The sequence below is a fragment of the Euwallacea similis genome, chromosome 11 (genome assembly GCF_039881205.1).
Source record: "Euwallacea similis isolate ESF13 chromosome 11, ESF131.1, whole genome shotgun sequence".
NCBI classification, from domain to species: Eukaryota; Metazoa; Arthropoda; class Insecta; order Coleoptera; family Curculionidae; genus Euwallacea; species Euwallacea similis.
In genome coordinates this window covers 4,982,549-4,999,573 of record NC_089619.1, presented here as the reverse complement: position 1 = coordinate 4,999,573, position 17,025 = coordinate 4,982,549, and the positions used below count along the sequence as shown (strand labels likewise).

Genomic DNA, 17,025 nt, shown 5'->3' with positions numbered 1-17,025 from the left:
ATTCCAGCGTTTGCAGAGAACATTTTACTCTACAAAATCACATAAAAGTCGTTCACGCAAGTACTCTCGCTCTCTATTATTGAATTCATACGATTCGTTTCAAATCAAACTCAATATTGACCTTAGGAGTCGCATAAAGCACGCTTAAGCACATAAGTGAACGGTGTTGGCCAACATTCACATTCGGCCGGAAAAGCAGCAAAATCTTATACAAAACCGTTGTTTAGTTATTGCTCTTGAATAAGAAGTAGAAAGTGTGTGGTATCAAGAATAAAGGAAACCGCAGCACAGTTCGCAATATGGTAGCGAGAGTGATTGTGGTGCTCTGTGGGGTTTTCACCTCTGGTAAGTTCCATTTCAAAATGAAAAGAATTTTTTCTTAAGGGGATAGAAAAGACGCTTTCACGAGTTTCAAGTCTCATTTTTAGGTGCTTTAGGGGCAAGTGTTTTGGTACAAGATGCACCAGGATGCCCGGAACCCTTAGGAACCCAAGCATATGTACACCCAGAATCCTGCAATCACTTTTTCCTGTGCACCAACGGTACTTTGACCGTGGAAACCTGTGAAAATGGGCTGTTATTTGACGGGAAAGGGGCGGTTCATAATCACTGCAATTACAATTGGGCGGCACATTGCGGCGACAGAAAAGCAGACCGTAAGTAGGAGCTTTTGTGAGCGAAGAGAAATACTCGAATGTGAAATTCACCGTAAAGTTTGTTTATGTAATTAATGAAACCTGTTTTGACAAACCATTAAATGTGTAAAAATTCATTGATTGATTAACACAAACCTGATGAAAAGGTCTAAGTTTCAGACAAATAGGAGGTAAAATGATTTTTTACTGTGTTTTAAACGCGTGGAAATAATCGAAAACCAGTTCTAATAATAATTCAATAGATATTACGTTTACTTTTCACCCAGATCATGGCTCGGCCTTCATTAGTTTCGGCTGGAAACGCCCAATTCGCTTAATCGAAAGTGACAAAAACTCTATTTTTTAGACCGATCCTAATCAATATTTATTTGTTATAAAATAGTGGCGTCATACGCTAATTAAAATCTCTCTCCGCACACTAAAAACTACATTATCCTTTCAAAAAAACATAAATTATCCTCTGGATTTCTCCTCATATAGTGACCCCGATCAGCACTCCAGGCTGCGAATACCAATTTGGCATATATGCAGACTCCCATGAATGCTCCACCAACTACATCAAATGTGCCTATGGTGAACCTCACCCTCAGTCATGTGAACCGGGCCTGGTTTACGATGATAGGATTCACGGATGCAATTGGGCGGATCTTTTACTGGAAACATGTAATCCTGAAGGTAATTCTACGTTAGATTTTTACGCATATCTAGAGATTATTTGGTTTTTAGCCGTGGTAGGCTTCAAATGCCCCACAAAAGTGCCCTCAGGCAGCCCTGCGGCCCGATTCTGGCCCTACCCCCGATTCGCAGTCCCTGGAGATTGTCACAGACTTATTACGTGCGTCAACGGACATCCCAGGATAATCGCGTGTGGAGAAGGAAAAGTTGTAGATGAAAAAACTCTGACTTGCGAAGAGCCCGAAAATGTTCCGCAATGCTACAATTCTTTAAGGAAATAGTTTATCCAAAGACTTTTTTGCGCCTCAATCCCACCCTTAAAACCCCATTTAAAGGGTGATCTTAAATTTTTTTTGTTTTTGGTTCAATTTGTTTGGGGGGTTTTTGAGGAATTAAAACTGTCCAAAATCTAATATTTTGTTAACTGTTTATCACACCACAATTCATGTAAATGACAATAAAATTATATAGTAAAATGTCTCTTTATATTCTATAACAAAATATACAGTAACCAAACACTGATAATGAAATTTTTTTTCATGGTTTAGATCTGGTTCAGTTGAACAATTTTCTTGACAATGGTAGAAGATCTCGTTTTTAAGAATTTTCTCAAAAAATTGAGGTTTTAGAAACTCTAATTCTTCACGAATGACGAAAAACCCTTGTTCCCCACTAAAATATCAAAATTATAATAAAAATGATGAAAAACTTTCTTGATAAAAGCGAAGGATTAAATATCCAGTAGTTAAGAATTTTCTTGCCTTATAAATGGACTCTTATCCATTGTAGCACATCCACCATCTCGTTAAGAACTACCTCATACCATTAACATTAAAATGAACCAAATCTTTGAAATTAGTAATTAATACAGTTGAAATCTTAAATAAATATGACATGGAATGACAGATATCATAACGCTTACAAAGTATTAACGAAAATTCTACTACAACCTATGAGGAATTAGAGGAGGAAATATTCAAATTCACTATGATATTTTGGCTTTTCCTTCGCCAAAAATCCATAGGCAAATCCGGTCCGCCAAGAAGGAGCAAAGTATATCGGCTGTTAACACGCCTATGAGGGTGTATTTAAACTGTAAAAAAAATATGGATGAACCTGGGTAAAAATATCCAATTAATTTAATAGCCATTTGACCATAATACAGTAATCACAGTATTAAACTTCTTAACCCAGATGTATATAAATCAAATTTGAGTTTTAAAACCAAGAAAAATTGGTCCTAAAACTTAAAATTGGCAACGCTGCTTTTGCACCACAAATGATTATATGGAAGATGAGGAATTAAAATTTAAGGAAAATTAATAAATACTCACCTCCTCTGGAAATACTACCATCTCAAATTGAGCCGTTAACTCTGGGATAGCTCCTAAAGCCAACATAAATACAATTCCACTAGAGAACAAAATACTACCTAGAAGCAGCTTATTCTGGTTTAAACTCTCCATGTAAGGTTTCCCCTGAAAAGTGTAAAATATTCTCAACTAGAATTTGAGGCTTCAGGAAGAGACTTACCCTGTAATTAATGGCAAAAGTTGCCAATTGCAGACTTAAAGAAATCAGAAACACGGTACTATTTAGGATATTGGGCTCAAAGAGTTTGTCCTGTTCCTCATCAGTGAGGTTAAGGAAAGACTCTGTTGATGTAGCGTTTAGTTGATCGCTAAAAATTACATTTTATTAATTTCTTTAAGTTTTTTATGGGAAATTTGTCTTACCTAGGTGTATGAGCTTTTGCCTCTTGGACTAAATATATTAAGCTAACGAAGTGTACTGCAAATTGTAGTAGTACTGTCGAAATAGTGTAGATATTGAAGATATTTGGTAGAGGTCTTTGTTTAGATAATGACTTCACAGGCTGAAAAATAAAGAAAAAATGCTAAAACTGAGCTTATGAGATAGATCTACTGGAAAAATTAGACCGTGTTTCCCCATTAATTTACAAAACTATGAATAATTTTCGCAAATTTATGGACAGCCACTTTAGGTAGGATCACCCAAAAACCACTTCCTCTGAGATCTTCATTCAAAATCCTTCAAACTTTAAATAAACTCTGTTACTGTCCTGGAGGTACATAATGTTTTTTATATTTAAAAGATCGCTCTCTTATTACCTTAGACCGTGAAATCGACAGGAAACTGGTCGCCAACAATAACCCTTGGAGGGTTGCTTGAAAATCCCTAAGTTTAATGCCATCCAAGTAGAGCACCGACTGCGTATAGGCCAAAATAAGAGCGTTTAAAGCCAGAATTTTAAACATCTGAAGGGTAGTCACAAGGGTACACCTTCCTTGTTTTATTATGTGGCAAACTGGAAATTGACTGTAGAAATATATATTCTTTTATAAATCGAAAATAGCGCTCACCACACGCAATAGAAGACAATTTACTCGTAAAAGGGGAGGCAATACTGGCATCCCCCAATTTCACAATTTGCGCCTGATCCTCTTCCTCAATCTCTCTAAGCAACTTTTCCATTTTGCCCTGAAGTCTCTCTCTTTGCTCTATGACATTCCTCACATTATTGCCACGATTGTTCCGAACAGGCCCTCTATCTCTCTCCTCCCTCTGTCTCCTAGCCAACTCCTTTGCCTTTTCCAAGTTCTCAGAGGTTTTCTGAGCCTTTTCAATAAGTTTTTCGGGCGCGTTAGACAAAATAGCAACTCCGACATCTGCGTGTTTCAAAGCACCTACGTCATTAGTCCCATCACCGCACATCAAGGTGTTATATCCCAGAGTTTTATATTGGGTGACAACAAATTCCTTCTGCTTAGGAGCGAAGCGTGCAAATACAGTGATGTGAGGCAGCAATTGTAGGAATTTTGAGTGAAAGTTGTTATTCAAATAGTCAATGCTATCCCCAGTGACGCATATATCGTATTTGCGAGTCAACTCATTGGTATCAACGTCGATTGGAATCATAATTTTCCCATCAACCGACTCAAATATTAAATTATTCGAATCTAGTTTAAGTATCAGCACTGGTTTTGATGTAAATCTAAGCTCAGCGGCAACATGGCACGCAGTGAGAGGGTTATCTCCGGTGATTACAACTACCCTATGGGAGGCGCTTTGAAGCTCCCTGATAGCACTTTTCGAATCGGACTTTAAGGGGCACGAAATAATGACAAAACCTACGAATTTTAAGTTGGATTCTATGTCATCTCGACTTAAATCGCGCAACTGTTGCGTTGATAATTTTCCCAGTTCCTTGTAGCCTAGGGCGAGCACTCTAGCACCACGTCTGGATAGTTCTAAGTAAATTTCGTCGTATTTATCTGGTCGCTAGAAAATCGAAAAAAAAATGTGACTAAAATTTAAAAAACTGTAACACATGTCAACGCTGTTTTATTACACCTGTACAAAACTGCAACAGTGATGTCAAAGTTGAGATAAAATCCCAGAAATTAAGTCTCATGTACTTACCGATTCAAGCATACTCCGTAATTTTTCGGGTGCCCCTTTCACAGCTGAAAAATAAACAGTCTCGGTGGTTCCTTGTGGGTTATATCCGGCAATAACGGCCATGCTCTTCAATTGCGAGGAAAAATGGTGCCTTGTAAATATCTTGAGACCCGGCGACTTTGCCTTTTTGGGTATGACACAGTCTGCCTTAGTTACTGTCCAATCAATGGCAGTCATTGTAGCTTTCTCCAAAGGATCTCCCACTAAACCTTCATCCAATTGAGCTAGAGAATGACAAGATGCCAAAACATGCACCGTCTGCATTGGTAAATCTTGGGTTGCTGTCACTTTAGAGTTTTTCTCTGCTAATGCCACACCCTCCACTATCAAATTGTTGCTTGTCAAAGTACCAGTTTTGTCAAAACAACAAATATCAATTTTTCCAGCAAAGGGAATTCGAAATGGTTCAGTGCAGAAAACTTGAAGTTTTGAAAGAGCCAAAAGCGAAGTATTTACAGCCAGAGATAGCTCTATTGGTAATTCAGGAGGGATTACAGATGTCAAGATTAAAGTGCACTCCAAAAACAGTTTGTAGCGGTTTCTTTCAGGATTTTCTACCCCCTTAATCCAGACATACGTGGCGGCTGCAATGGCAAATATCAAGAGAAATAAAATGAAGCCGAATGTTTCTTTGTTATTGGCTGTTATGCGTTTAACTCCAAACATTATGGTTCTAAGTAATTTTCCTTGAGCAGTGTTAAAACTGGTTCTAAGAACGTACGCCACACACCCATTATCTGGAGGTCTAAGTCCCATTGTTGCTTTTGTAGGGGCGTTGTGTTGAACCACTTTCGTACCTCCTAGAAGTAAAGCAAGACCAATTCAACCTACAACTAATTTTAGTACCAACTGCAATTTAGTTAGTGCAGTCAATTTGGAAATATGTTCTAGACGTTTCAGAAGGATTGTTTATTTTTTCTTTTATTCTATTTGGGAATAATCACTCACACACAAAAACAGGATGTTAGAGCGCTGCGAGATAAACCCCTACTTTTGTGTAAGGCGTTATTCCCCACTAGAATTTTAAAAAATCAGCAAAGTTGGTATAAATTAAGTAATTTAAATTATTACCATTAAATAATTAATTTCAGTTTACACAACTCAAAGATGATTGAAGCAGCAGCACAGATTTTTGAAATTGATGTTTGAAGATTTAACCTAACTTGCCTTAATCTAAATTTTACATTATGTGGACACTTTTTAGCTAGCTAATGTCAAATTTTAACTTCATTTATTTGCTACACTTAAATGTTACTCATATTTAACTTTCACAAATTTCTAAGATATTGTTGCTTAAAATATTGAGGAAAATTTGAATTTTTCCAATTCAACCAAGCTTACCAAATAAAACGTGGAACTTCCCATCTGTATCAGGTTCCAAAATCTTCTGACCATCACAAGTCTCAATTGCTTCTTTCATTTGTGGAACTGACTCTCCTGTAAGCAAACTCTCATCCACTATACAAGACCCCCTTAACAACAACACGTCACAAGGAATGAAATTATCTTTTTGGCATCTAACCACTGAAACTATATCCCCTGGAATAAGCTCATTACTCGACACCATCCTCCATCTCCTATTCCGATAAACTAAAGAGAGTTTGGCATGAAAATTTTAATCAATAAAATCATTAATATTTTACCATGAATGTTATAAGGCTTATTGCCCATTTTCCGTATCTCGGCCATGTTCCTCAACTGCTGCTGAACTAAAGTGCACTCAAACATTACCAGCATGACTAAGGTGAAAATCGAATAGTACCAGTATTTGTCTAGACACCACAAGGCCACACAAAATACTTGGAATACAAAAAATGGGGCTGTGGCCCTCTCAGTGAAAAGCTCGAGAAACTCCGGTACTACCATTTCCATGGAATTATTGCCATAAATTATTTCAGCTTGTTTGATGTCGTCATCCTCTTGGAAACCTTTCCATGCATTGTATTCTGCATATGATTTATTAATGGGAAATTCCACCCCTCGGAAAGTTTTTTTGTCTGAATCCCAAATGTACTTAATTTTTTGAAAAGTAAAGAAGATCATATATTTTTCGTTGGGAAGCTAAAATCGGGTAATATGAAGAAACAGAGGGTTCTTAAGCATCAACTCTACCTTAACTCTTCTAACCCAAACCACTTCTGAACTTCCATTATTTGCTGTAGGAATTATTTTAGCTACAGATGCTTTCTGGGGGTCTCTCTCCTGCAATTTGCATTGTATCACATACAAAGTACTCTCTTTACCACTTACCTTCTTATAAGTGAAAAAACATTTAATATGTACCGACCAATAGCAGGCCAAACAGCATAGGATTTGCATGCATCCAATTACTGCAATTCCAATGAAGCCCCCTTCATAAAGCTCCCAAAAGCCCCATATGCCTATCCATAGGTAGGTCCAGAGCGCATACAGAATCGCAAAGGGTAATAGGTATAAATGGAATAGGCTAGATGTGGGGGTGTATAGGGATATGGATTGGATGAGATCGTCCACTTTCACTTTAGGGCTCATGGTAGTGGTGTGTTTGGGGGTCACTGGGACATTATTGAAATTGAAATTAACAGGGCATTTTATGTATAAATGCAATTGAAAATATGTTTAAATTAGGAAAATACTGGAACTGGAAGAAAAATTTGAAGCGGCTTCACTATTCCAAAATCCTCTTCAGTGGATTTTTGGCAATTTCTTAACCTCACTTCCAACAAATCTCTTTCTGTCAATCAGTCATTGTCGATTACCCTGCCAGACTGAACCTTCGTAAACTGTTTAACGGCTATATATGTAGGTAAGTCTGAGTGGAAATTGTATATTATGAATAAAAAATAGTTTTGTAACAAAAAGTATTTTTTTCGTTACATACCCGAAAAATTCGTTTTTTGGGCGTCTCAATGAATTTTTATGGTTTGCTCGATCACTTAAAACGCACCGTACGAGTTGTTCTCAGATTGAATTTTACCCCAATATTATAACCTTCTTAAGTGTCGCGTGCTAAAAGAGCAAACAACTGATAAGTCACATTATGACATTTCTGACTTTAACATTGGATGTTGTCAATTTGACATGTTTACATTTATTTACCATATTTAATATTTCTTAAATGAATGTGTTTTTTTAATTTGTAATTGTTAATTTGTATCGTAATTTAAATTATTTTGTTCAAGTAAAACCATCACTACAGTTCCCTCTATACGCGACTGAGTCTCTAGAAATTTGAAGCTATGAGTGGCAGATTATGAGTGTTGCATACTACCAGCAGCAAGGTATGTACATGCTTATTTTAAACTTGCACATCCTTTGACCACACCTTTTATCTCTTTACTGCTTAAATAATGGTTTTTCCCTGCTCATCTTTCATTATTATTAAATACCAAATAAAAATATTTCTGAAGTATCATTCGTGAAGAGGTTGTTTCTACATAAGCTATAGAGTATTTGTTGTGAACTTCAACTAAGTTATCAAAACGATAGTTTTCAATGCTTTGAAACATTCCCTGTCATAGGAAGTCCAGGAAAAGAATCAGGTGTAGTGAGTGACTCTGAGACCATGGCAGAACTAGCAGCGCTGCTTCGATCTGAGATCCCAGAGGGTCGAAGCAATCTCACAGACAACCACACCAATCTACAAAGAGTAGCTGAATATTGTGAGGCCAACTACTTCCAAACTGATAACAAGAGGGGCGCCTTAGAAGAAACAAAAAACTACACCACTCAGTCATTGGCAAGTGTTGCCTATCAGATCAATACTTTGGCTTACAATTTTTTACAATTATTAGAAATGCAGGTAAGAATTGCATTTTACTGCTTTTTAAAAGAAAATTTCAAATAAAAAGGGCTTTAGGTTAAGGCTTAGTTATGAATTGTAAAGAAAATTTCTTGCAACATTTTCTTAACAATTGCTTCTTGGGAATTTGTTCATCACTAAACCCAAAAAACTAAATCCTCAACCCATTGTTTATGTCTACAAAATGTGACTGCTTTGAGTCCCTGGTTGAAAATTCTACTATAGCACCACAGCAGACACAGGTGTCTGTTAAGCGATCCCTTGATAGAACTCATTCAGAAAGTTCAATTCTTCTATCATTATAAGTGGGAGTGGTTTAGTAGATAAGCAATTTTGGAAATATTAAATATTAAAAATGACTGAAAAACAGGTCAAGTTGTCTTTATTTTCAATTTCATCCATCTCTTAACCTGTTAATACGTAAAATAGAGATTTTTGTTTTCTCTGTTAGTCAGCCCAACTCGCAGAAATGGAAAGTCAAATGAACCATATATCACAGACTGTAATGATCCATAAGGAAAAAGTTGCTAGGCGAGAAATCGGCGTTCTAACTGCAAATAAAAGCACTAATAGACAATATAAGATAATTGCACCTGCAAATCCGGAGAAGCCAATAAAATATTTGAGAAAACCCATCGACTACACCAGTAAGTTCAGTATCAAACTTGCCTGTTTCCCTTGCTTAAGACAGTTTTTAATGTTTTTCTTTAGTATTTGATGATATTGGGCACGGCGTGAGAAGCGGAGGCACTCCTAGGCAAAAGCAACGAGGATCCAGTTCTGGCAGTATTCACTCAGTTAATTCGATGCCAGGTAATCCCATGGTGGGTCCTGCACCTACCACTAAACCCCCAACTCCACCTCAGGTTTCTAGAACTTCCAGTAAAGGTTTGTTATTTCCTCAAAAAAAGCAAGTCAAGTCACAAGGGTTTATCTAGTTTCTGTAACGGGAGGCACCCTTTCGAAGAATAGCAGAGAGTACCGTACTCCCCCAGCAGTGGCTCCGCCTCAAGTTCCAAGTCACTATGCTCCGAATTATCCTTTAGGTCATCCGAGACGGGAAAGAGGTCCTGGTTATAGTGCTTTGCCAATCGCTAACCCACAATCGCAACCACAGGTAAGAACTTGAATAACAATTCAAGTAGAAATTTCGTGTTTTATAAATTATATTTTTCCTAAAAATTCGGTATTATGCAAGAAATTGTGTTTTTTATGACAGATTGGTATGGTTCATCCAATGACCCAGCAAAATCATCAAAGCATAATTCAGCCGCAAACGCCACCGCCTCCACCACCACCCAATTCAGGGGGTGGTTATGGGGGGGCTCACGAGATCCACATCATGCCTCGTAAGTTTGGGTACAGATACAATGTGTCCAAGATAAAGATGGGGAACTTGTAAAGATTGTATACAGAGTGGCTACGTGTTATATGCAGGGTGATTTATATCCTTCTAGGAATTACATATTAGTTAACAAAGATTAAAGTAAAAGAGCGAATTTTTCCCGCTTGATAAAGTTCACTTACTTCTTTTTATTTGCAAAAAGTCAGTATATTTTCAACAGAAAATTTCGTAAAACCCAAAGTTTTTCTCAAATATTTATATAAACTATATTTAAATCTGAATTTTACATGACTCTGTCTTCTACAGAAAAATAGAGGCTTTCTTCTATTAAGGACGGAATTCTCTTCCGTCCTTCAATTAACTGTAAACCATTAAGATTCTCATACTAGATATTCTTATCTTGGACACACCATGTATAGAAACGCTATTAAAAATGAACTGTTCTGTTAAAAACAATTTAGCACCTCCATCGCCATTAATAAACTCCCAAGAGATGGTGCTAAGCTCCAACCAGCACCATCCAATGCTGATGGGCGGGCATCATGGTCCAGTGCCTCACGGAAGCTTAGGGATGCACACTTTGTCCCACGCCCAAGGGCATCGAATGAGTCAGGCTTTGCAACAGCAATTGGTGAGTGTTTCATTAAAAAACTTGTACATTTTTTTCAATTGCACACCCTGTATATTATCGATTATAAACTTTACAAAAATGTCTCATATTTTCTCCGTTTTACTCTATTTTTATAGCGCTTTTATTTTCTAAAAATCTTTCTGTGCTACGCATCTGGGGCCGTACAATGGATTATCTTAAACTTTATGTTCAAATGTTTTTCCCAAATGCATATATTTGTATTTAAAACATTTTAAATTTTATACGTCTAATATTATACGTTTTATACGTATAAAAATTAAATACGTCAATAAAAATAAATTAACTAGTGGCATCAATATCGTATTCGCACCTCGTAAATGATGTTTTAAAACCAGATTTTCGTCAGGATTAGATGCATCAAAACCTCTCTTAAAAATGTGTAAGATATGCGCTATAATTAAGTGATTTCTTTAAATTTTGTGTTTCTAAATGTTTCTTTCTTTTTGTAATTTAAGGCCGCTTCAAGAGCTAGTGGTTCTCAGTCTCCGCCATTACCACCTCCTCCGCCGCCCGAGGACGAACACGAGGCTTTTGGGCGTCCAAGGACATCTTCGGGAGTTATGCCCATTGTCCCCGATGAGGATGACTTGCCTGGTTGGGTTCCTAAGAATTATATCGAAAAAGGTTAGTTGAAATTAGAAATTAAAATTTTTTTCACTATTATCTTTAAAACACACAAACACATTTGATGTGCTAAATAACTGCGAAAGACATTTTCTCGCTTTTCTTTTAAGAGTTGACTAACAGGTTAACAAGGACGTGTATATGGTTCTATATTTACCTAACAAATTAATGCAAAAATACATTCATATATCGTTATTATTTCCATTGTTCCTCTACTTATGGATACTACAAATGTCAAATTATTCAAGACGCGTTGTCTTTTTCTATTTCCCATTTAATTTAGGTAAGTTTATTGCAATTTTATCAAATCTACTAGTGGTTAAAATAATATATGGTTGTAAAGTACCCACGACTTACAGATTTAAACAAATATTGCTTCATTTTTTAAGGTCTATGTCGTGTTAAAAGGAAAACCCCTACTTATGTTACACCTTGTATAATTTTGTATATTATCCAGTGACATTCGTTAAACAAATAAATTACACTTTTAGTTGTTGCAATATACGACTATTACGCCGACAAGGATGACGAACTGAGCTTTCAGGAGAGTTCGGTGATTTATGTCCTAAAAAAGAATGACGATGGGTGGTGGGAAGGAGTGATGGACGGGATCACAGGGCTATTTCCCGGAAATTATGTGGAGCCTTGCGTCTAACATTCCTTCACTATTGGAACGACATTACATATTAATAATGCTAGTAGTTGTTAGATTTAGAAGAGCCAATTATTATTATAAGTGGAAACTCGTAAAAAAATAACTAAGAAGTGTTTTCTATAGTCCTTTAGATGTTCTTGTATTCAAAGTAGGTAGGTATTAGTCGCTTAATGGAATCCTAGAGTTAATAAAGTGTAAACTTGTATTAGATTTTTATGATATTTTCTTTACTATCTGTCATAAATAAGATACATTTCTTAGGATGAGAATTTGAGAAATAAATTCATCAGCCTTATATTTGTGTTTTATTCGGCAATTCTAATAAATTTTCCCTTGAAAAAAGGTCAAAAGTTTAAAGACGTGCCAGAGGACGCTGCTGGAGACGATAATTTTTAAATTAATGATATACTTTTCAGGTCCTAGAGTTAATAGATTATTATAGTTTAAATTTGGGGTGGACAAATATTACTTTTCACTTTGGCAAGTTTCCAAAATAAAACTATTAATTTCCTTAAAATGAAGTATCTAATTTTTGCCCTAGAAACTTATTATTTCTAATAGCAAACTTAATTCTACCATCAGCATCCCGCATTTACCTAGTTGTACAATATATTAATTAATATCGTTTAGATGTAAATTTATCCACACCCTGTACATTTCACTTACGCCTTAAATAAAGCTACAATCACAGTAATAAAGCTGCAATTAAAATACCGATTATTTGAGCCGGTTTAGAGTCTAATACTCCATAAGAATTTATTGTAATAATTTAAAACGTCAGTTGTGTCAGCTCTAAAATAAGGAAATACCTATATGGAGCCCGGGGATTTAAATGTCTACCTTAAGGCTACAATATTTCACTTTATGGAAACTTTCTAAAATTGTTTATATTCTAGAAAGGTGATGAATTTTTGAAATTCTACTTTAACTAAAATCCGAATTACATGTGACAGTCTTTTTTACGGAATTGGGGAGAGAGTTATTCAGCAACCTGAAGAGCAGGCTCTAAGGTCGCTTCTAGGATTGAGGAGATCGGATTTCTGGTCGCTGGGTGCGGAATCCAGAAATGGATAATCCTGAAATATTATATACTCATGTATAAACAATCACTTATACTTACTCCCTAGGTACCTTATGTTCCCTTTTTTCCCTAATTTTCCTAGCTAGGCACATGAAACAAGCTTCTATGTTAATGTTGTCTTTGCAGGACACTTCGAAAAAAGGCAAATCAAAATGCTCTGCAATCTTCAAGAAAACCTTAATTATTGATATACAAAACTGTATAAATATTAATCACCTTTTGCCCATTTTCCTTGTCCACTAATCGATCTCTGGACTCGCACTTGTTGCCTACCAGTACGGTTATACAATGAGGAGAAGCATTCTAGAATATATTTTTCAGCAATAAAGGGCTTAGTTAATTTCCCCACAAACCTCTTCGATGTTTTGCAGCCAATAAGTAATGTGGTTAAAGCTCTCTAAATTGGTCACATCATAGAGCAACAAAATGCCCATTGCGCCTCTATAATATGCGGTGGTCAGGGTGCGGAAACGTTCCTGTCCAGCTGTATCCCAGATCTGCATCTTTATGGGTACTCCGTCGAGATTTATTATTTTTTGTTTGAAGTCGATGCCTTAAATAAACAGTTTTTTTATTAAACATTCAAATATTTAAGGAAATAACCTTTGTCTTAGGTATGTATTTAAGAGAGAATTTTCTCTTACTTACCGATGGTTGAGATGTAGGTATCGTAGTACCGTTCATCACAAAACCTATGGACAATGCAAGTTTTGCCAACGTTTGAGTCGCCTAAAACCAGGATTTTGTATGTAGCTGCGAAATCTAGCGCCATTTTTCCTGATAACGTTTCGAATCGATTCTTTGTTTAGCTATAAAGGGCTGAGCATTGCTCCCTTACAGCTGATCTTGGTTATTGATTTTCGGAGATGATGAATTTTACCGAGGTCATTTAGGAAGTGAAACTTTCAAGTTAAATTCATTATACCGTTAAAAGTGGAGGGAACCACTTCGTCCCCGAGAACCAAAAGCAATTCTCCACCAAATTATCCAGAATTTGTAATTTTTATTAATAACGCATTTATGCATAATATACTAAACATTTTTGAAAAAATCTTAAAAACCGCTAGAGTTGCTTCCGGAAAAGTTAAAATTGACAAATAATTTCGATTCAAATTAGTGGCGCACACAGGTGACACTCGAAACGCAAGAACATTAAATTTTATTTCCTAAATTACAGTTAAAAATCTTGGACTTATATCGACAGTGGATACTTCAGTTGGGGTCGCGAAACCTCGGAAAGGCATTTTTTTCCAACCCTAATTTTTCGCCCCAAAAAATCGCAAAAATTGAGGACATAAGTAATGCTGTATTTCGGAAACTTTGCAAAATATCGACACACTGTTTGCGGCATCTTAAAAAGCTCACCAAGACGATTAATTTGAGATATTTTTTAAGGCAATTGGCCCACGTCTGCACGAGTTATCGCGGTTTAAAATTTGAAAAGTGGCAAAAAATGGATACGTCCTTCCCTTGACATTTTTCGAAAAAATTCCGAAATTTCCGATGTTCTGTTTATCGGTCAAATGGACTTATATGGGTCTTAAATTGACCGTAAATAACACAGTTGTGGTCGCGGAGCCTTGCAAAGGTACTTTTTACGAACCGCCATACTTTATGCAAAAGAGGCTGCCTACACTCTTTGTTTCCTGACTGGTGCCGCCAGCTATAAAGAAGGCAACGCATTAACTCCCAAATTCAGACAGATTTCTTCTATTGCGCAATGTTCAGTTTGGCTCAAATACTTAAATGGCGCTATATAACAAATTATAGACTTCTTTATAAAGAGTAAGATTACTTGGCGCAATAACTCCTAGATAGTGCCAAGTCAGGATATTTTCCTTAAATTTGCTTTAATTTTTTATTAGGAACAATTATTAGTTAAAAATAGTTACATTCACTAGATATATAAAGAAAACAGATTGTTGTAGCTATAAATTTGCTGTTAACGAGAAAATTCCCATATTCGCGATTTACTTAGAAAACATCCTGTGATTATGGATATTTCTAGTGGCGAAGGTGGCTTTCATTGCTCTTCAAAAACCCCTTCGAGTACCTTAACGGACATGTTCAAACGTGTATGAACACTCCGATTATTATTTTGTCCATTTGTTACTGTGAATAAATTAATTTGCCACTCGCGAAGACAGCATTCTATGCTATCATTATTATTCTGAAAATTTGGCAAATGCTTTCTTTATACCCGTATAGGGACAGTAACGTGCTATATTTGGCCACCAAAAATATGTTTTTAGAACGAGCAATTTGATACACCAGCAACGAAAAATACTTATAATTTACAAGGCAAATACCTACAGACTTATTAATTTCAATGAGTAAGTAAAATTGCACTTTCAATAAGCGACCAATTAAACCCGGGTATGACGTCCGCTCTCGCCGTTCCCATACCCATTACCATCATATAGTCCCGACTCGAGAATATAAAATAAACCAGAAAGCCATATCCATAGATCATAAACCATCGAGTTAACGACCTGATGGAAACAAATGGATGGTGGAATCTTTGAAAAATTAAAAATTTCTTTTAGATATTTCCAATGGTTATTAATGTGCGAAGCGCAAAGCCGCGTGTCTTTTAATAAATTGCCGATCCGCACTGCGAAGAATTTCTTCCGAGGTCCGTCTTTGTCTTATATGAAACCGCCTCGAGGATGGTTTCATAGATAAATTATTAGCGACATGAAATAAACGGGAAAGAGTAATTGTTATCTAAATCCCAATTATGCGTGTCGAAGCAACTACCAACTTTCTTCTAAGACCTACGCCCAATAATGCGTTTTGCTGGGATTATTCCTTTTTCCTATTCTCTCCAAGATGATAATCTTAACCGATTCGTGGTTAAAATCGTCCTCGTCCCGATATGTTTCCTTGCATCAATCAGGAGAGCCATTACGTAAGACTCCTCTGGCAAAGCTAGGAATATTAATTTTCTTGGTCAGCCAACCGGCCATTTATCAGTTTAATCCCTGATCATTTTATGGAGGGTAAATAACACCTTTCAGCTCGAATTTATTCGATTTGATAGGAATCGATTCATCCTGTAGTGTACAGTTCCGTTTATGCGGAAAATATTGCCTTAGGTTGTTTTAACTGTATAACGCCTTTCAGTGAGAAAATCAACTATAAAACCTCAGGTAAACAACAGCAACAACATAGTCATTTGGCAAAATGTGGAATAACTTAAAAGAAATTATACATTTTCTACGAGCTCTGGTCCTCATTAGGTGCATCAGAACAGCGCGAACTATGCGAAAGCCCCTCCGACTCACAACATAGAGAAAGTGTGAGTTCTGGGAGGAAGTAGGTAGTCGAGTGAAGAACTTCTAATTTATTTGCTAAACCACGTAAAAACTAAGATTTTTCGCGTTGTAAAAACGCATTTATTAGTAACTATTACTAAAAAATAGCAGATATATTATAATGATAAAATAGCGCCAATGCGCAAACGAATGGCAGTTGATTTCCACCTCTGGATATTGCAGCCGAATCTGCGATGATTTAAAAAAAAAATTCGGAAAAATCGGTACTTTTAGAGATTTAGTTGATTTCTTGCCATTTCGAAAATAAATGCGCTAATTTATGAGTTTTAAGAAAAACGCGACGGTTTCTGATCGCGTTGAATACATTGCCTTGTCTGCAACAGAAAAGTCGCAAAATTGAACTTAAAAAATTTGCTACTTCTGCAATTTTCATCCAAATTGGTAAGTCGATGGTAAAATCAACTGGCTATGTAGAACATCTATGACATTTTATCGCAGTTTTCATAACTGAAATTATAGGAAGTTATTAACTTAACGAAGTTGCAGAGCGAAGCGCGGATGTTCTTGATTTTGCGTTAGATTGTCGAAAGTAAAAAAAGGCCGCTGAGAGAATAATTACCATTATCCCTCATCTCAGGTACGGTCCGGTCAGATAATACGCGATTAAATCGGAATAATCAATTTCGTGGGTGCATTCCGCCGCGTGTCGACGGTCTTTAATTGGTGTAATCAGCCGCCATGGTACAGTTAGTCCTCGGCATTTCCGTGTAAAAACATCACGCCCGAACTGAGTCG

At 36.4% G+C, this 17,025-nt stretch overlaps 4 protein-coding genes across 5 annotated transcripts; 2 read left to right on the top strand and 2 right to left on the bottom strand.

Annotated features, from left to right (window-relative positions):
• Window positions 1–125: 125 nt before the first annotated feature.
• Window positions 126–1,861, top strand: Peritrophin-A (Peritrophin A). Of its 2 annotated transcripts, none has more exons than XM_066395166.1 (4): window positions 126–345; window positions 438–656; window positions 1,137–1,331; window positions 1,383–1,861. In XM_066395166.1, exons 1-4 carry the CDS (start codon window positions 300–302, stop codon window positions 1,610–1,612), a joined length of 690 nt encoding a protein of 229 aa, XP_066251263.1. In that variant the 5' UTR covers window positions 126–299; the 3' UTR covers window positions 1,613–1,861. The 2 variants fall into 2 exon arrangements, with proteins under 2 accessions (XP_066251263.1, XP_066251262.1); XM_066395165.1 differs by having other exon boundaries at window positions 127–345; window positions 429–656.
• On the bottom strand, window positions 1,709–7,540 carry LOC136412160 (endoplasmic reticulum transmembrane helix translocase). Its single transcript, XM_066395117.1, has 11 exons — window positions 7,065–7,540; window positions 6,927–7,016; window positions 6,458–6,875; window positions 6,156–6,404; window positions 4,776–5,614; window positions 3,716–4,634; window positions 3,464–3,660; window positions 3,068–3,207; window positions 2,865–3,012; window positions 2,666–2,809; window positions 1,709–2,424 (listed from the first exon to the last, which is right to left on the bottom strand). Exons 1-11 carry the CDS (start codon window positions 7,323–7,325, stop codon window positions 2,317–2,319), a joined length of 3,513 nt encoding a protein of 1,170 aa, XP_066251214.1. The 5' UTR covers window positions 7,326–7,540; the 3' UTR covers window positions 1,709–2,316.
• A 375-nt stretch (window positions 7,541–7,915) lies between these two features.
• Window positions 7,916–12,166, top strand: Abi (tyrosine kinase Abl). The gene is made up of 9 exons (XM_066395229.1): window positions 7,916–8,074; window positions 8,315–8,595; window positions 9,047–9,242; window positions 9,307–9,483; window positions 9,534–9,712; window positions 9,815–9,944; window positions 10,402–10,571; window positions 11,048–11,216; window positions 11,708–12,166. Exons 1-9 carry the CDS (start codon window positions 8,047–8,049, stop codon window positions 11,869–11,871), a joined length of 1,494 nt encoding a protein of 497 aa, XP_066251326.1. The 5' UTR covers window positions 7,916–8,046; the 3' UTR covers window positions 11,872–12,166.
• A 225-nt stretch (window positions 12,167–12,391) lies between these two features.
• RabX4 (RAS oncogene family member RabX4) lies at window positions 12,392–13,850 on the bottom strand. Its single transcript, XM_066394880.1, has 5 exons — window positions 13,601–13,850; window positions 13,306–13,505; window positions 13,169–13,255; window positions 13,003–13,116; window positions 12,392–12,947 (listed from the first exon to the last, which is right to left on the bottom strand). The coding sequence occupies exons 1-5, from the start codon at window positions 13,722–13,724 to the stop codon at window positions 12,855–12,857; spliced, it is 618 nt and encodes a 205-aa protein (XP_066250977.1). The 5' UTR covers window positions 13,725–13,850; the 3' UTR covers window positions 12,392–12,854.
• Window positions 13,851–17,025: the final 3,175 nt, after the last annotated feature.

Excerpts from the sequence above, each read along its gene's own strand:
- Peritrophin-A (XM_066395165.1), top strand. The coding sequence starts at position 300 with ATGGTAGCGAGAGTGATTGTGGTGCTCTGTGGGGTTTTCACCTCTG. Across the intron at positions 657-1,136 it reads CGGCGACAGAAAAGCAGACC|TGACCCCGATCAGCACTCCA; the intron begins GTAAGTAGGAGC and ends CTCCTCATATAG. Across the intron at positions 1,332-1,382 it reads GGAAACATGTAATCCTGAAG|CCGTGGTAGGCTTCAAATGC; the intron begins GTAATTCTACGT and ends TTTGGTTTTTAG.
- LOC136412160 (XM_066395117.1), bottom strand. The coding sequence starts at position 7,325 with ATGAGCCCTAAAGTGAAAGTGGACGATCTCATCCAATCCATATCCCTA. Across the intron at positions 3,661-3,715 it reads ATTGTCTTCTATTGCGTGTG|TTTGCCACATAATAAAACAA; the intron begins GTGAGCGCTATT and ends GTCAATTTCCAG. Across the intron at positions 2,425-2,665 it reads TGGTAGTATTTCCAGAGGAG|TTTAAATACACCCTCATAGG; the intron begins GTGAGTATTTAT and ends TTTTTTTTACAG.
- Abi (XM_066395229.1), top strand. The coding sequence starts at position 8,047 with ATGAGTGTTGCATACTACCAGCAGCAAG. Across the intron at positions 9,484-9,533 it reads TTCTAGAACTTCCAGTAAAG|TTTCTGTAACGGGAGGCACC; the intron begins GTTTGTTATTTC and ends GGGTTTATCTAG. Across the intron at positions 10,572-11,047 it reads AGGCTTTGCAACAGCAATTG|GCCGCTTCAAGAGCTAGTGG; the intron begins GTGAGTGTTTCA and ends TTGTAATTTAAG.
- RabX4 (XM_066394880.1), bottom strand. The coding sequence starts at position 13,724 with ATGGCGCTAGATTTCGCAGCTACATACAAAATCCTGGTTTTAGGCGAC. Across the intron at positions 13,117-13,168 it reads ACAAGGAAAATGGGCAAAAG|ATTGCAGAGCATTTTGATTT; the intron begins GTGATTAATATT and ends GTTTTCTTGAAG. Across the intron at positions 12,948-13,002 it reads GGGAAAAAAGGGAACATAAG|GATTATCCATTTCTGGATTC; the intron begins GTACCTAGGGAG and ends ATAATATTTCAG.